At 40.2% G+C, this 19,083-nt stretch overlaps 1 protein-coding gene across 2 annotated transcripts in view; it reads left to right on the top strand.

The window, feature by feature from the left end:
- The first annotated feature begins 208 nt into the window (after window positions 1–208).
- The window catches only part of LOC133994825 (protein kinase C beta type), a 36,183-nt gene continuing 17,308 nt past the window's right edge, over window positions 209–19,083 (top strand). Inside the window, exons 1-4 of one of the 2 annotated variants that reach the window (XM_062434018.1) lie at window positions 209–865; window positions 1,476–1,507; window positions 16,310–16,392; window positions 18,180–18,291. In XM_062434018.1, coding sequence (XP_062290002.1) covers window positions 702–865; window positions 1,476–1,507; window positions 16,310–16,392; window positions 18,180–18,291 — 391 coding nt within the window. In that variant the 5' untranslated portion in view covers window positions 209–701. The remainder of the gene's footprint in view (window positions 866–1,475; window positions 1,508–16,309; window positions 16,393–18,179; window positions 18,292–19,083) is intronic. The other variant, XM_062434011.1, reaches the window with a different exon arrangement.

Genomic DNA, 19,083 nt, shown 5'->3' with positions numbered 1-19,083 from the left:
TTATTTACATTGTACATTGTACTCATAAATAAACGTTTTTTTTGGGGGGAAATTAACCATCCAATTAACCTCTATATTGCCCAAACACGCCCCCCTCCAAGCGGACCCAAAATCCCTGGCAGCACCCCTGCTCATCTGTACACTGTAAACATCTGTTTTTCCATGCCAGTAGAGGACATCCGAATTGAGACAGAGAGAGGGGGACAGAAAGACAGACAGATAAAGAGAGAGAGAGAGAGAGATAGAAAGAGACAGACAGAGACAGAGAAAGAGAGGCTGGCAGAGAGAGAGAGAGGGAGAAACGGAGAGGGAGAAACGGAGAGAGAGAAACGGAGAGAGAGAGAGAGTGAGAGTGAGAGAGAGAGAGAGAGAGACAGAGAGAGACGAAGAGAGAGTTGTATTGAAGCAGCAACACATTGGTGAGAACAGGGAAGCAGGGCGCGCGGCACGGGGACCCGCCGGAAGAAGCAGCAGCAGCAGCAGCTTGAGCGCAAGCTGGACGCAGACCGACAAAACACCGGCAGCACGAGCGACACCGAGGCGGCCAGCGGGGCGGAGAGGAGGAGGAGGAGGCACCTGCACCGTGACTCGCTCTCCCCCGCTGCCTCCGTCGTCTCTCCCTCTCTCTCTCTTCCTCTCGCGGCTGTCCTCACCCCCCTTTTTCGTTGCTCTCGGACCGCCGCTGCCGTTTCCTCGTTAAGATGGCTGACCCCAACAGCGACGGAGACGTACCGGAGAGCGCGCGCGGCTTCGCCCGACAGGGAGCCCTCCGCCAGAAGAACGTGCACGAGGTGAAGAACCACAAGTTCATCGCGCGCTTCTTCAAGCAGCCCACCTTCTGCAGCCACTGCACGGACTTCATCTGGTGAGCCTGCGTGTGCGTGTGTGTGTGTGTGTGTGTGTGTGTGTGTGTGTGTTTGTGGAGGTGGTGTTGGTGTTGGTGGGGGGTGAAAGGACACAGGTGATTCACTTGCTGCTCGGCCTCCTTCACGCACCGCAGTGTTTCATTCATTGTCATCGTCCAAAAGAACAACAACCAAAAAACACCGCGATGCGACATCTTCCCTATCCCCCCCGCCGCCCCCCCACTCTGGTCCTGTCCCCCCCCACTCTGGTCCTGTCCCCCCCACTCCGGTCCTGCCCCCCCCAACAATGCGACAGTACCCCAGCGGGGATGAGCTGTGTCGGCAGCCGCAGAGCTGGTCGGCGTTTACTGCATCGACCCGAAACACATCAGCTCTGAAACTGGAGGTCTGGTGGAGGAATGCAGCTGCAGACACACAGGGCCCCACTGTTGCTGCAGCTGTGTGTGTTGATCTCTGTGTGTGTGTGTGTGTGTGTGTGTGTGTGTGTGTGTGTGTGTGTGTTCATGTGAGATATATGTGTGTGCATGCGTCATTTATCAGTGTGTGAATCCCCCCTCCCACCCTCTCCCAAAAAATTCACATCCCTGTCTTTCTGTCTTCTGTCCACAGGGGCTTTGGGAAACAGGGATTCCAGTGCCAAGGTAAGAGCAGCGGCTCATTCACAAATCCTTCTGCTGCATATGGCTGTGGGTGTGTGGGAGTGTTTGTGTGTGTGTGTGTGTGTGTGTGTGTGTGTGTGTGTCTTCAGGTCTGCTTCACTGTCAGAAAATGACCTGTTGGCTCTTTCGTTGATGGCTTGTTGGTGTTGGCAGGCAGGTGTCAAACTCAAAACAAGGACAGGTGCTTGCCAACAGTGATAAATGAGAGTGAGAATACTCCTGGGGAGGCTCACAGGAGGAGGAGGAGGAACCGGCGTGTGAGATGTAAGAGTAGAAGAGTCGGTGGAGTGGTGAAAGTTGAGATGTCTAGGTTTTGCCCAAGGAGAGATAGAGGAGGAGGAGGAAGAGAGACCAGGAAGTCAGTTTTTCTCAAACATATCAAGCCTAACATCAGATTGGAGTTATAAAATGGTAGGTTTGCGTGTGTTTTCGTGTGTGGGTGGGTGGTGATGTGTCTCTGTGGGTGGTGATGTGTGTCTGTGGGTGGGCGGCTGGTAAGTGGGTGTCTAGACACAGACATCTGCACAGAATGGTTTCATAAACAGCCCCCCCCCCTCCCCATTCCTCCCCTCCTGCCCCCCATCTTTTTTTTCTTTTCTTTTTTCTGCTGCAAACATATAGTGACACCCCTCAATCACATGCACGCAACATGAACCGTGCTGAATGTTGTGGGGGTTTTTTCACTTGTGGTATCACTTCCTCCTCCTTCACCCATCCATCTCGGACACCCACCTCCTCTCATCTGGTCGTGTCATGTGATGTGACCTGACCAACCTAGTTCAAGGCTAGAATTTCCCCAAATGTTTCTGCTCTTTCTTCAAGGCTTCATTGACTGACTAGGAAGAGTTTTGCTACGGGCTCGTCAGCGTTATTGGTGGTTACACAGGAAATGCATCGGAGAGAGGGGAGAGAGAGGAGGAGGGGGGAGGAGGGGTGGTGGGTAGAGAAAATGAACTGTTTATGTGTGTTAGTGTGTGTACACTGCTACAGTGATCTAGTGTGCGGTAAATTACCCTGAGCTGATAACGCATGCATACACACACACACACACACACACACACACACACACACACACACACACACACACACACACACACACACACACACACACACACACACACACACACACACACACACACAGAGTTTAGACAGCGCAGACCAATCAGAGCCTTTTGCACAGGTGGAGCTGTCGTCAGATCGGGTTTCGTGGCGAGTTTCCAAGCGGCTAACTGAAAACTGATAACTGTTAAATTTATTGACAAGCTGTTTTATGTAACAAGCGGGTCACGAGATTGTTCGTGACGTTATTAATCAATGATCAATGCTCACGCTGTGGGTATGATGAGAGGCCCATCAATCAACACAAATCTTTACCTCGATGTTTGAGAAGGCGTTGATTTAAGAGGTCAGAAAGATATAAAGGCTTGATGGATAAAACAAGGCAACATTGTATCTAATAATTGTAAATCAAAGTCCATTTACTTAGATTTATTGCAGAGCTTTCAACCACTAACATGTATGGAGTTTGCTCAGCTGTCACGGAGCTAAATTAAATCATAAATTGGGCTAAGTTTAGTTACATTTGATCTCAATTAATTAGGATTAGCATGGGTAAAAGGTAATTTACTTTTCAGACTCTACATATAGATTTTAAATACAGATGGGAGACACATTAAAAGGAAAACTAGTACAAGTTTGAATGCTTGACCCCTACAGTGAGGGGATTTTGTGGCTCTGATATGCTGTGGGGGGAGTTTTACTGGCATAGTTTGAGTCCACTTGTCTCCTTTAGAGAGAAGAGTGACTGCAAATCAAAACAAAGTTGTTCTGATTGATCACCCTTATCCTATGATGAAACCTTTCTATCCCAATGGGAGTGGTCTCTTCCATCCAAAGGGCACGAGGAGGGGTCCCTGAATGGTTTGATGAGTATGAAAATGATGTGAGACAGTCACAAGATCTCAATCAAGTTAAAGACAGAGACACTTTATGTTGGTTTTTCCTTTTAATTTGTCACCAGTCTGTATATTCACACTTACTTCTACTACTACTACTACTACTACTACTACTACTACAACAAATGATTTTATTTGTACAGCACAGATGCTGTGGGAGGCGGGCCTCTCCAGGGGAGCTCCACACAGTTTCAGGGGAAGCGCAGTTGAATGGAAGTTAAAAAATATTACATTAGTTGTTATAAGTATAGCTGCCTAAATGTGTGTTTTGGGGAATTTTACTCTGTTTCCCACTTTTGCCGAGTCAGAGTCTTTTATTTGATGTATTTGGTTCAGTCTGAATAATGTCAAATAACAATATCAGGCTATGGTGACTCACCGTTGAGTGTCTGTGTGATCAAATAACATAATCATGATCCCATAGGCATCCTGGAGCCGGGGGAGGCATTTTGCAAGCTTTGTGTGATGGGAGGCCCACAGTCTCAGGCTTTCAAAGCTCTGTTATTGCACATTTCAAGCTACAAACTGCTCATGCTTTCCAGACAGAGAAGGAAGGATGGTGAAGAGCAATTTGTGAGTAATGTTCATGTATGGATCTAAACCTTTATTGGATTTTAATTCGAGAGATTAGTTGCAGATTAGTAAACAGTAATTTGTAAAGATTGTGTGAATAAGTCAGGAGGTCGCTTGTGATGTTGTAAATCGATGGTCACACTGGAGCTGCAGCATAAAAAAGTCATTTTGCAATTAACTTTAACTGTGGACATGAAAAATGGGTTCGATTTGGAAGAAAAACAAGCTGTTTTGGACGCCTTGGTCACATATATCAGTTGTTTCCAAAGCATTTGAATTACAGCCTTTCAACGTTTAATGAAGAAGTGTTTCACTCTGAAATACAGATGCTTAAGTGCTGTCGAAGCTTCATTCAAGACAAACATTTGAGACAAAAGTTTGGATGTTTTTTGACCTGCAAACCTCCAGATCGAGGCTCTCTGGGTGAAAGTTAAGAGGAACTTGTCTGACTCATTTGAAATGTGCTGTAGACACTAGTTTTAGATCAGCACACAAGAAAAAGATAAGTATTGCATTGAGACGTGTTGTTCTCATATCAAAGCAACTTAAAAGATTTGTGATTTCAGCTGAAATCTTCCAACAAATCTTCATGTCAGGTTTTCTGTAAACATCTGTCGTAGGTTAAAAATTGGCTGAATTTGGTTCAAATATGATTTTAATACACTTTGTGTTGAAACTGGACTGTATGTCGACCTAAAAGAAGAAATGTCCTGACAATAAAAAAAAGACTAGTTCCATTTGTTTGTGCTTTTGCCCTTTTTATTGGAAACCATGCAGGTCAGATAAATACAGAACTGCACACATGAAACATTTAAGTTATTAAGTTTCTTGGAGAAAGCCTGGGAGAAGATGAGTTGAAAAAGCATCACCAGATAGATTAAAAAGTAGTATAAGCATTGTGTCTCTGCCTGTTTACTTTATTTGAAAAGTGCACATAAACACTATGTTTCTGTGTATATAACGCCATGATTGATGCCTCTCTTTTAGCTTTGTTTATGTGTCACTTGGAGATGGCTCGCTGTATTGTGTCCTGTAACGTCATGTGGGATGAACCAAATATTTGGCATGACAGAAATAAAAATGAACCTGGTTACTAACTTTAATGGATGTTTCAACAGCATTTAAATGACATATTTCTATATTGATTCACATGAAAGTACTGGCTTTTCAATGCTGTTTAAACACCTTTTTAGGACTGCAAATCACTGAATTAGTACACTTTACTGTTAAAAAAGCTGTGAAGAACAGCTCATGCTAGACATGTATAGACTTGCACATAGTTACTGGATTTTATTTTTCTTTAATTTGACCTGTCTCACAAGTTAGGTAGAAAGATTGTTTGAACATGTTTGGGATAAAACTGGACTAAACTTGTTGAAAAGTAAGAGGTTTTCTAGATGTCCAGGTGACATAATGTATGTTGTTTTTACAGTAATTAAGTGATTATATTTCAGCATATAGTAAAGACCTGCTTCACATTTCAAATATAGTAATGTAAATGTAGTTGAATTAAAAGTGAAATGTAACCTGGAAGTCTAAAAAGTCACTGTTCAACTAAATGGAGACAAGTTTTAACTTTGATATCTTTTTACTGCAATGAAACAGTTTTATTTAACATTTTGATGCCTAACTGTAGAGTAATTTTGTTTTCTTAAAAGCGGGAGAAAAGTTAACGAGGTGGTGAAAACAGCATGAAAAGAAGAAAGAAAATGGAGGAATAAGTGGTGTAGATGCTGTAGAAACTGAATGGGTGGAGCACATATCGTCAACATTTTCCTGTTGGTCTGGAGGAATGTCAGACATGTGGTGTAGACTTGTTCTGACGGGTAGGGAAATGTGTGTTTCAGAAAGAGTGTGTGTTAGTGTGACAAAGGTATCTTCTGTGCATTGTGGGTGTGTTTGAATACCTGTTCTGCAGGTAAAGATGTCTCTTCTGTCTGTCCTGCCTTCACCTTTTTCTTTTATTACTGTTCGTGTGTGTGTGTGTGTGTGTGTGTGTGTGTGTGTGTGTGTGTGTGTGTGTGTGTGTGTGTGTGTGTGTGTGTGTGTGTGTGTGTGTGTGTGTGTGTGTGTGTGTGTGTGTGTGTGTGTGTGTGTGTGTGTGTGTGTGTGTGTGTGTGTGTGTGTGTTTGTGTGTGTGTGTGTGTGTGTGTGTGTGTGTGTGTGCGCGCACCTGCTCATACTGACAGCAAAAAGAGGAAGTTGCCCTCATGTAATTTCCTGCTAAAAACAGATTCACATGTCTCATTAGAGTTTGGACTGGCTGTTTTAAAAGGGATTTTTGGGGCCTTATTAGATCGAGTTGCTGATTTTGAAAAGTAAAATCTAGTGTTTTACCACATTGAAGACAACTCTCTTCTAAATACTAACATCATTTTATAAAAATATTGTGCTTAGAGTAAAACCAATGCTGAAAAAATGTATTTAATCAAGAAACAAGTTATTGGTTATCTTGTATCTACATGTATGTTGGCCTTTTTAACAGTGGACACTTTGGCTAATGATATTATGAAAATCACAATAACATTAACGAGATCTCTGTTCTAGTCAAGGGTCCTGAAACTGAAGCAGCTAAATGGACTTCAGCCATCATTCGTTTAATTATTTAAACCCTTGGAATGTCAAAATGTTTTCCTTGGAAAAAGACGTACTGCTTCAACGTGTTATCTTTACATCAGAGCAGCAGCAAATGTTCTCATACTTTTAGTTGGATTGCTTTGGTCTGAGTCAGTGGATGAGTTAGTACATCTGGTTTGGTTTCTTTTCACACGGAAAAAGGAAGCAAATAAACCAAAATGGATCACTAAAAAAACATCAGCTTCTTTTCTGCGTACACACCAAAAATCAGGAACACTTAGGCGACCTCAGTGAGCACTTTTTACAAGCCAAGTAAAGACTTACCCACAGTATACAAACATACCTTCAATTAACTTCCTCCCCAAAATCTCTGTTGTTTATTAAACTTATATATGCACTTTAATGCCACATCATTCTAAAAATGCACAAATTCGATGGTTTCAGCTTCTCAATCTTGAGTATTTTCTGGTTTCTGTGACAATAAATTGAATATATTTAAGTTGTGGACTGTTGTCTTGTACAGAAAAGACATTTGAGGACGTCATCCGGTGCTTTGGGAGACAGTGATCAACATATTTAAGACATTTTATACACCAAACAACTAATCGATAAATCATGAAAATGAATGACAGATGAATCGATTATAAAAATAATTGTTAGTTGTAGCTGTAATAAACTTAAACTTAAAAGCCAGACGGCACCTTGATTCATTCTCCTGCTAACAACTGTTGGTTTCACTCATGCGCACCCCAGTATGCAAAGCTCACGTGGCTACAGGAGCTGTGTAACTGTTTAAACTTTCAGAGTACGCCTTCTTGCTGGTTCACGGTCAGATCCCGTTCCCACCGCTAAATAATCACTCCAGCTGTTGTTGGAGATCTCAAAGCTCAAAACAATTGCCCCAAGAAGTCAAACAAACCAGTGTCCCAATTCAACTTTTAAAGACAGATGGCCAGAATAAAGAACAACATGCAGGATACTTTGGATTTGTTTAGACATCAGTAAAGAAAAGGGAGAAAGAAAAGAAAGATAAGTGTGAGGATTCCTGAAAACACAAATGGACTGGACGAAGCAGCCGCTCGTAGGTCGGTTTGACACTGCGGTGAGGTGATAAAAATGTGTCTACAATCAGAGATTTTGCCGTACCGTTGATACAGTGTTGACTGTTGTAATTATTTATTTATTTCTAAGTGTATGAGGCCTTTGTGAGCAATACTACAAGTCACTGAGTCAGACTGTGATGATTTACTTTGAATTAACAGCTAATTTATTCACTGGATTAGCCAAAAACATAAACTCCTGTCTGTCTCTTTTTTATCTAATGACAATTACTACACTGATTTTCCACAAATTCGATCACAACATGTATTCAGTACATATGCAGTACCACGATAGAGGATTTTATCCATCATCTGTCACTGCTGCAGGTTTGATGTTTACAACTCCACCAAAATTTGACTGAAGCAATACATTTTTTATTTTTTTTTGTCTTTCGGAGGAAGCCTGTGATTTTCACTGATATAGCCAGTTCACGGCCCGCTGGCTTTTTACCGGCTGTTGACAGATAAAATCTCTCTTTTTTGTTTTTTTTTGGGCACTGATAACAGAAATAAGATGGTGCAGATGTTGAGTATCCTTCCTCCTGTGCTTCTAACACAGCTGTTACAATCTCAAGTAGCTAAAAAGAGAAGAACTTCTGTTTTTAGGAAATTCAGAGCTGCACCGAGTTATTGCAGTTAGTTTCAGCTCTGTTGGTATTTTAGTTTTGGTTTTTTTGTGGGAGAAATATTTTAAAATATATTTATATGGTCTCCTGGTGGCCTAGTTATTAAGCCGCACATCATTGAACCTCAGCTGGTTTCATATCGGCTTTTGCTTCATGTTGTACCCTCCTCTCTCTCTCCCTATATAATCTTAAAAAATGATTATTCACCCAGTTTAAAGAACTGTTGTTATGATAACACAAAGGCAACAGTTGAATTTTAATCACTGACTGATTAGCAGTTGAAATAGTATCTTTGTTATTGATCGGTGACAGACAAGCCGGTCTAAGGTATTGATTACAAAGTACATTTGTGACATCGTGATGGTGGCAACACATACTCGTTACTGCCGGCCACAGAGTCAGCGAAGCTCCTCCACAGTAATTCAGTCCACAGATTTTTCAAGTGTCAGTACTCTGAAAATGGCAGACGTCAGCGTGCGTCACTGGATGTTCATCAGCGAGGAAGACTACACAAATGACTGTGTAAGATGAGGATAAAAATGAACAAAAGATACGAACCAGCGTTTGAGGATTAATATGATTAGAGGTATAATAATATATTATAAAAACACTGCATTAGGGATAGAGTGATTATCAGTTTACTGATTTGTAGGCCTGGAACTAACAATTATTGGCAATACTGATAAATATATATATATTTTTTTAAATGTTTAAAAGCTGCACATCATATAGTAATTTCCCACAACCCAAAGAGATCTCCTAATATTATATATTTTGCCTAATGTCCGGTCTATAAATTGTACACATTGTATTCAATTTATAAAGACAGAAAATACAGTAAACGCTTTAATTGAATAGTTTAAAATATTGGACATTTTTACCTGAAAATGACCTCAGGGAATGAACAGTTCATTTCAACCAATTACTTAATTACCTAATTGACTAAATGCTTCAGCTCTGCTAATATAAATCGGCAGCTATTTGTTTTAATATTGATTGATCGGGATCTTTACTTGCTAATAATCCCCAGTGTGAATGCAGCGGGCTCAGGTCACTCTATGAAAGCTGTAGGTGTTATGTAGTGTACAGTTAGCCAGTGCTTTTCATTGGCACTGTTTACTTTACACTATATTAGATTAGATTAAAATGCAGAAAGCCTATCAGCTTTAAAGTCCCACTGAAATGTTTTATCTGCAGCAGCATTTATATCTGCTCTGGAAATGATAAGTCCTATGTATTTTATGTTTTAAGCTTTTGGTTTCACTTGCTGCTATCTCTGAATGCCTGTATAAAGCTGACAGTGTGTCTTGTGATTTCAGTTTGACATTTCAGGAAATACACGTACAGATATATCCTTTTCTTTCAGAGAGTTATGTGTGACGATTGATAAGACTCCTTTCTATAGGTTAAACATGTAGATGGGTTGGTTGGGTTACACAATGAGAGGTAGCATGGTGACACGGCTAGTCTGGCTCTCTCTGAAGCGCTAACTAATAATTAAATTGTGAAGTGTGAAGTCGAAAAAGAAATGTGTTGTCAAAGGGAAGTATTCCTTGGCAACCCAACAGATGGGACCAGTTACTTCCTGGAGTCTTGTTGTTGTAGTTAAGTCACCAGTAGAGAATCCCCGGTACGTCACTGGTCCTGTCGAGATTCATCCAACATATGTAAGATGGTGGTAAGAGGACTGAGGCAGGTTAGGTGTTTCCCCTTGTTTCTAGTCTTTATGCTAAGCTAAGTTAATCATTATATTTACAGTACAAACATGAGAGCAGTCTTAATCGTTTCATCAAACTCTGGCAAGAAATGTCAAACAATTAATTTAACTATGTGTAGCTGCAGTGAAAAAATATAATCTGTATCCCTGAAGTCTGATTTGTGGTTGGTTTCTCGACAGAAATGACACATTTTTTTATAATTTTTCAGGGAAAGAGAGAAGTGAGTACAACCCTTGCTGGATTGGATCTAGGGGCGTTGCAGATATTTGACATGTGTTGTAACCCTTCAGCTACCAGGGCACTCCGAAATTACGTAATTTTGACAGAAGAAAGTGTCGCTCAACACCACCCTTTTATTTTGTGGACGCCGTATTTTGTCACGCGGTGTGATTGGATAGTGTTACTAACGTCGCCATGGAGATCATAGTTTTCACTGAATTTCCTAATTGGTATTTTGGCCTCTAACTTAAGATAACTTGTAATATCCTTGTTCAGGTAGTCCTGGTCAGGATGATGTAATGTAACTAGACAAGCTGGCTGGAGGATGGCGTCTGGTTACCATGGAGATGACGGAAACCTGTGGCCAAAGCATAAATTGGAAACGTCACGTGACTGTCAAGTTTCTGCTGAGCGACACATATCAAACGTGTAAAGAGACCTACTATAAATCAGCCTGAAATGCAATCTTAGCATCAGCACTCAGCCAATCATGTGAGTGCTCCTCGTTGTTTTAACTCTCTGCTGATGTTGCCTCCACTTCAATTTAAAGAGCGCGCTGTGATTTAAGATGTTTTAATTCAGGAAAAATCAATAATCAATCATCCAGCTGCTTATGAACAACTAAGGCTGCTGAAAATAATTAAAAGGATCATTTTGGCTGGCTAACATTGTATTAGCCTGGACTAGTTTGACATGTAAAGTATGAACGTGCATATGCACTTACAGTGTCTTTAGTAGCGAATTTAATACAAACATTCACAGCAGGGCTTAACAAATAGTTGAAACTTTATCGAAATTGCAATATTGACTGCTGCAATTTTCAAATCACAGGAGGCCCAATATTTGAAATGTGTCAAAATACATTTTTAAATTGAATATCATCGTGCTGCAGAGACATCAAGGCTACAGGTCATATTCTACAGACTTAAGAAAATCATTTTAATATGTTTTTCAATGAGAAAAATTCCTTCTGTGTCCCTATTATATCGTCAATGTTATAGAAATATCAGTCAAAATAATCACAGTTAGATATTTTTTCAAATTTGTTCAACCTGATATTTCCTGGACTAAACCAGGGGTTGGAAACCTTTTGGATGTCCTGTTCCACTTTAAAATGTTTAAACAAATCAAAGACCTGTTTATTTACTGCTGCTGCGCTACACACACACACACACACACACACACACACACACACACACACACACACACACACACACACACACACACACACACACACACACACACACACACACACACACACACACACTCTTTATTATTTGTGCACATATATGAAAATTACTAGGGCACAAACAAATATTTCATTGAAAATGATTCAGTCCAGAATGGAGGAACTTCCTGTAGCTCCCGTGGATGCGACAGTGTCGGCCCGCTGTCGTTCTGGCAGATCAGTGCAGGAATTTTTTTTTTTTTGGATCCGATCTCATTTGCCGCCAACGCTGTCAATCAGACAAAAAGGGCCACCGTTTGTAGACTCGACTGTCGGGCTCAGCCTGGTTGCTAGGCAACAGAGCGAAGACCTCCTCAGCAGGTCACTAGGCCTGTCTTTCAGTAGTGTGTGTGTGTGTTTGTGTTTGTTTGTGTGTGTGTGCACGAGTGACAAAGCAGATTTATAATAAACATAAAGCTAAAAAAGTATGTCTGCATTTTAAAAAATTTTTTTTTTACTGTTTTCTGTTGCTCCAGTTCTGCTTCTGTTGACACACTGCAAACACACAAATGAATCCTCCACCCCCTCACATCGCCTCAAACCCAGCTGTGCCCCCATCCCTTTCTGCCCACACACACATAAACACACAAACACACATACAGTCGGTATCGCTCTCTCTTTATCCGTCTTCACTTTCTTTTCCTCTTGTCATCTGGTCCCTGTTTCATTCACTGTCCTCGCTGTTCCTCTGTTCATCGGTGCAGTCAGTGCCACAGATGGGCACAGTTTCATATTCACACTGTTTTACAAACTGTTGAGTCTGTTGGTGTCTGTTGGTTTTTTGGAGGCCTTGGTTGCACACGAGAGTCGCACAGTTAAAAACTGCTCAAACCAGAATCCAGGTCCGAGGGGAGCGTAGAGAAGCAGGCGTGTTGTGAAACGAATTGAGGGTATTTCATAAAGACACTCAGAGATAGGTAAGATAAGATCTCACTGAGTCAAGTTTGGTTCATTTAATAACTTTGAAACACAGACGTGAGACTTCAAACAGACCGCATCAATTCTCAGAGAAGAAAACTAACACGTAATGAAAAATCTGTGGACGGCAGAGCAGCACATATTAAATATATGATCTGAAAAGTAAAATAAAAATATATGGGCTGCAGTTAACAAAGTGGACTTCAGTCAGCGGGCAGCTCGGACTCTGACAGAACTTTATTCCTCTGATAGCTCTGTGTGTTGCAGCGCTCCGCTTGTGACTTTATGGGTTTAAGTCTCACATGAGTGCTGAAAATTGCTGTTTATGAGCTGAAACACACCTTTTTAATAACCGTGTGTGTGTGTCTGTGTGTACATTTAAAACAATAAAACACCCTCAAGAATGCAACAGTGGAGCAAAACAAAAAAAACAGTCATGGCATGTTCACTATTTTGCTGTGCGACTCCACTGCTGATGATTATAACACAAAATTATTGAATTGATTGATGAGTTAATGAGTGTCAGAAATCTCAATTTAGAGCTCACCATTGGGTGTCTGTGATAGACGGAGTGAATGGGTGAACGAGGGAGTGGTTTATGTCTGAAAACTAAACATGTTAGGGATCAGTTTCCATGGTAACTAAGCTCATATTTATTGAAATCACCTTTTATGAAAGTGGATTTCCTGAAAAATAAGATTAATTTGATTAATGAGAAATTAAGTCTCATTCACTGGTTTAAACTGGTGATCTTGCTTTATGAAAACATCCATCTGGCTTCTACTGATGTGATTCACAACCTTTCGCGCACGTGAACATGAGCTCTCTGTTGCTTAACTGCGAGAAATGCTCGGAAAGTGCTTCCAGTTGCCACGGTGCCTCATGAAATTGTAATGAGAATATGAATAATTAAGGTCAAACCAGAGCATAATATCACTTGTGTGTGTGTGTGTGTGTGTCATAGTCTACTTTTGGGGACAAATTTTAGATGTTAATTGAGGATGGCTTGTCCAACTGGGGACAAAAACTGTTTCCCCTGTTGGGAAAAAGCAGGTTTTTGGCTCAGTGGTTAGGGTTACAGTAAGAGTTAGAATAAAGGAAAGTAGTGTTTAGGTTAAGTCCCCAATGTCCTTTAAGTAACCATGGTCTAGTGTGTGTGTGTGTGTGTGTGTGTGTGTAGATCTGTCTAGGTTACGTACAGGGACACATTTCAGACTAATGTCCAGTTAATTGGGGACACAAGCTGGGAAAAAGCTGATTTTTAGGTCAGTGGTTAAGATTAATGTTCAGTTATGTCTCCAGGAAATAAGTCTAACCTTGGACTGTGTGTGTGTGTGTGTGTGTGTGTGTGTGTGTGTGTGTGTGTGTGTGTGTGTGTGTGTGTGTGTGTGTGTGTGTGTGTGTGTGTGTGTGTGTGTGTGTGTACGTGTGTGTGTGTGTGTGTGTGTACGTGTGTGTGTGTGTGTGTGTGTACGTGTGTGTGTGTGTGTGTGTGTGTGTGTGTGCTTCCTTCTTAGTAGGAAAGTTGCCACATGCAATCTGTTTTTTCATAATCATGTTGGTCAGTTTGGTAGAAATGCTAACTGTATTGATGTCTTAATTCCCTTTCTTGTGAGACTTTGAAAGTCATTGCAAAAATAGAAGTAGTGTAAATCAACTCTGTGCAAGATTTTTGTGTAAAAATACACTGATGAAGAAAACAAAAAACCAGGCTGTAGTAAAGAAAACTGTCCCTCACTGATCTGCCCTATTTACCCAAATGGAGTTGTGGTGTCGTCCATGTTCACGTCTTCGTCTGCGGGAAGTGACTGATCAAAATTTAAAGAGATGGATTGTACGATATCTCCATCTGACCCAGACTGAGACAAACTCAGTGTTTCTTCATGACTGTGTGTGCAGCTTAAAGCTACTCTGATGATCTTATCTTAACCAGGTCAGCTGTCGGATGTCTGCTCAAACACAGTCAACATGTCCGACAGTCAAAAACCAAAAGTCTCAGTTTACATTCACATTCAGTAAGACAGATAAAAACAAATCATCACAGGCTGCTGATTGATTATTGTTTGACTAATCATTTCAGCTCTTAGATATACCTTCTTCAGTACTCTGCATTTATTAGTGTAGTGTTCACTTTTTCCACAAGCGTATATAAAATCCCAACAGTTAAAATAAGAGTTTGAACTGTTACAGCTGCGCTTGTTTGAGTCTTATTTTCAGTACTTAGAAAAAATCATATATTTTCTTTTTTTTATATTACTGATGCATTTTCTTCTAAAATATATGTATTTCATGTATAATTTTAAGAAATTATACATGAATTTCTTAATTTCTGGATACTCCAGTCAAGTATAAAGCTGAAATGATTAGTTGATTAATTGATTAGAAAATGTAATTTTGATAATCAAGTAGTCAGTTTCAGTTTAAGACTCAAACTCATTCATAGTTTAAGCTAAGAATACAAAAAGCTTTCATTCAAATATGAATATTTTCAGATTTTAAAATCTAATTTGATTGTAATTGGATATATTAATTAATATTTAACAATTTTCGGACATTTTAAACTCAAACAATGAATCAGTAAATCTTACAACCTGGGTCGAGTGTACGGGGAAATATCAGACACCCCAGACTGGATTAGTCCAACTCTCTTACTCAACTCCTGTACAGATACTATAGACACTGTATACATACTATAGATATTGTGTAGATTCATAAATAAATACTATTAATACTAGAGTGCATTTTGAACGCCTAGCACAGTTTTTTATCTTGTAAAAGTCAACTCATAAAACTGTAATAATTTCAAGTCATATTTCACAAATGAACTTTCTGTCCCTTAAACCACATGTGCACCATGTGATGTTGCAATGTTTTTTTGTTTTTTTTTTCCTGTGTGAAATATCTGAGAATACGTGACTGTGTGAGTTTGTCAAATATGACCTTTGCTTTCACCATTTTTTTGATAACAAAGCATACATCTTAACCTTTTTCTCTTTTTTTTTTTTATAGCTTTAACACTCTTGAAACAAGATGTTATTAAATTGTCTTTTTAGTCCACATCTTACTGTGGTACAAGTTTGATGCTTTGTCTAAGAAACTGAGATTTGATTCAGGCGTTACTGACTAGTGAATTAAATGATTTCAATGAAGCAGCTGTAGAAAAAAAGCAGTTTTATGAACATGTATTTCACTTAGACTGGCCATTCATCTTCAGAGCATTTCAATATATTTCCCTGTTTTTGAGCACAGCTGCTACTTCTCTTCACATGAACTGAGCTAAAAATGTCCTCAAATTTACCCCCCAAAAACCCCAACCATCTTGCAGGTGTTATTATGTTAATGCTTCTGTCTTCCACCCAAAGATATGTAGCATTTTTTTGTCCATTTAGTTTCCCCATAAAGAGGCTCATCAACCATGTCTTATACTAGGCTGCAGGTATTTTAGTCCGTCACTACAGCGGGTGATTTTAGCACAACATCGTGCAGCGAGCAGGAGTCAAATCACCGGGTGTAGAGCTTGCTGCCATTTGGAGCTGCAAATGTGTGAAGTTTCCTGCGGCAGCTTTAATATTATGTGGTGTGATATTTTATTTTTTATTTATTTTGTTTGCTGTCCCACCATGCTGTGGTCAAATTTAAAATCACCTAAACTGCAGTCATAAAAACTAAATATAGACGTCGAGAGCAAAGAAGGAACAAATGGGAGCTGCTGAAATATGAGTAGCCTCTTGTGCAGTGACTAACGCCACATAATTGACATATTGATTCATCTTGTTTTGTTGCTACTGTGTTGCCGTTTTGTTTTAGTTTTTTTTTTAAGCATTGCAAAGAAGCCTGAGGTCACACACTCTTTCTCCTTTCCCTCCACAGTGTGCTGTTTTGTGGTCCATAAGCGCTGTCATGAATTTGTCACCTTCTCCTGTCCGGGGGCCGACAAAGGACCTGCCTCCGACGTAAGTAAAGCAAACAAACACCTCTGAAACATTCACATGTCTCGCTTCCTTTATGCTGTATCCTTTCACTTTTAGTCATATGTATAAAAATACAGCCTTATATTTTTCTCTCTGTCTGGGAATGCACCATGAAGCAGATCAGTCGATATGTTCAAGTTAAATATTCATTACGCACACGGTCGGTCAGTCACTGATTGTTTTGCTGGTAAATGATGGTTTTTAGGTTATTAATACAATTAGCCAGGTCAGCACTCGATTTAGTACCTCTTTGTAGTTCCTGTGTGTAGTGTTCGATGAAAACACACACACACACACACACACACACACACACACACACACACACACACACACACACACACACACACACACACACACACACACACACACACACACACACACACACAACCTCTTGACCTCTCTTCTGCTGACCTGTCAGCTCCAAATCACATTGAGACGTGTCAGTAAAGGGAGAATGTGCTGCCTGGCTGCTTCAAGTTAATGAGCCAATATCTCTTTCAGACATGTACACACACACACACACACACACACACACACACACACACACACACACACACAAACACACAAACACACACACACACTCACGCTCACACACTCACTCTTCTGAAGTCATGTGACTGATGTTTATTAATCTCTAACTCTAAATCTTTCTTTGCCTCAGCTCTCCCAACACGCTAGATTGTGTCCATTTTCTCATTTTTTCCCCACCTGGTCTCACTAGTTTAAGTTTAGTATTTAAAGGGCTGATACACCCAAATTACAATAAAACCCCTCCATAAACATATTTTCTCACGTAACTCTTGTCATATTTAATCTTGTGGACAGGCAGTTTCGGTTTTATTCGATCAGATTTTAAGTTCCGCAGAAACAAACTCCAGTCACCTCTTTTTATATTTTTGCTGGGTCAGAAAATTAAAACGGATTCACTTCATGGCCAAACACTTCCTGTCTGGTTTGGACTGACTCATTAGGGGAAATCTTTGTTACAACACAGAAAACACAAAACAAGGGGTCTGGGGGGTGTTTTCGGTTGAATCCCATTTTCTGTATTTTATACATACATTTAGGGACCATGGTGATACAAAATCCAGGAAGTAATTAAGTTGATCTTAATGATATATTATGCCAGAAAGTATAGTAGCGCCTACCTAGACTGGTAAAATCTGGACCGGATTGTCTCAGAGAGGCCAAAGTCAATTTAAAACACAGTTTCAGAATTGTGAAAGCGTTATTCTATTTGTGAAAATGCAATAAAGGCAGTTTTCACTGTTTTATTTCATATGTAGACCACTTTACACCATGCAGGAATGGATAAAAAAACAGTGATCATCCGAGGAGATGACGCCGTACGGTTAAACAATAATAATAAACGAATTTGAAAGGGGGGGCACAAACAGGATTTTGAAAAGTGTGGGGGATGTCCTTCCTGTCCCCAGTGCATTACAGTACTGACTCATTAACACTAGAAAGTTGGCAAACACATAAAATAAACTCAATTATTTAACACAAGTAAATACAATTAAACTACCTTATTGCCACTTTAGACCGGAGCTAAACTCACATTTTATTCTCCCTGTTCGTTCACGTTGCTTGTTTCTCTCTCTTTTCGTGTTAAGTGTTAACATTACTGCACCGTTCAGCTTCACCTGCATTTAGGTCATTTATACTTTTTATATCGTCATACCGCCGATGATGCCTGGGTTACTTTATACTTTTATATAAATTTGTTCCTGATTTCCTCCTTCATGTTTTCTCTCTCTTCTCTGCAGGATCCTCGGAGTAAACACAAGTTTAGGGTCCACACTTACTCCAGCCCCACCTTCTGTGACCACTGTGGCTCGCTCCTCTATGGGCTGATACACCAGGGCATGAAATGTGACCGTAAGTACACCTGTGTGTGTGTGTGTGTGTGTGTGTGTGTGTGTGTGGGAGGGTGAGTTTGAGGCTGCAGCACAAATGAAGCCTTGTGTTATTGAGCCATATGCAGAACTTGTTGGTTTACCTGCTTTGTATGTTACAGGTTAGCGTGTCTACTATTTTTGTAAGTGAGTCTAAAAAACCCCTGAGGTAAAAAAATGACTCGTCTTTGTGTTTGAAAGACATGTTCAAAATACCTCTCATTACATGCTTTCTTTCCTATCCACTGGTGTTTTGTGGTTTCTTAGTTAATTTTGCAGTCACTCTCAATCTTTTTGTCGATTTCACTTCTTATTTTCTTTCCTCCTCCTTCTTCCTGTCACATTTTTATGTATCAGCAGACTTCTTGTTTTTTCCATGATTACTTAAGTTAAAGACACAATCTGATCAATTTAGCTAAAACTACTCTGCCTTTTCTACTTCTTTATTCACACATTTCATCACATGTGCAAGAAAACATAATTTGAATTTCTTAAATAAAGTTTAAAAAGTTAAAGCCAGTGCATTTACGTGCACTTCAGTAAGCAGATGACAGTCAGTTTTCTCCAGAAAGCTGCTTCCTTAAAGAGCGAGATTGTGGAAAGCAAGAACAATGAACTTTGGGATGATTAGGGTGATGGTGGCGGCCTTCTGAAAAAATGATTTTTGCCTGTTGGGAAACTTAGACATGATGTTACTGTTCTGAAACATTGTGATGAAATCTGAACTGTGCAACAGCAGGTTCTTCCTCTTCTCTGCGAGGGCACTTACATTATT

Source organism: Scomber scombrus, chromosome 2 (assembly GCF_963691925.1).
Source record: "Scomber scombrus chromosome 2, fScoSco1.1, whole genome shotgun sequence".
NCBI lineage: Eukaryota > Metazoa > Chordata > Actinopteri > Scombriformes > Scombridae > Scomber > Scomber scombrus.
Note: the sequence above shows the minus strand (reverse complement) of the source record. Positions and strands in the feature narration are given on the sequence as shown.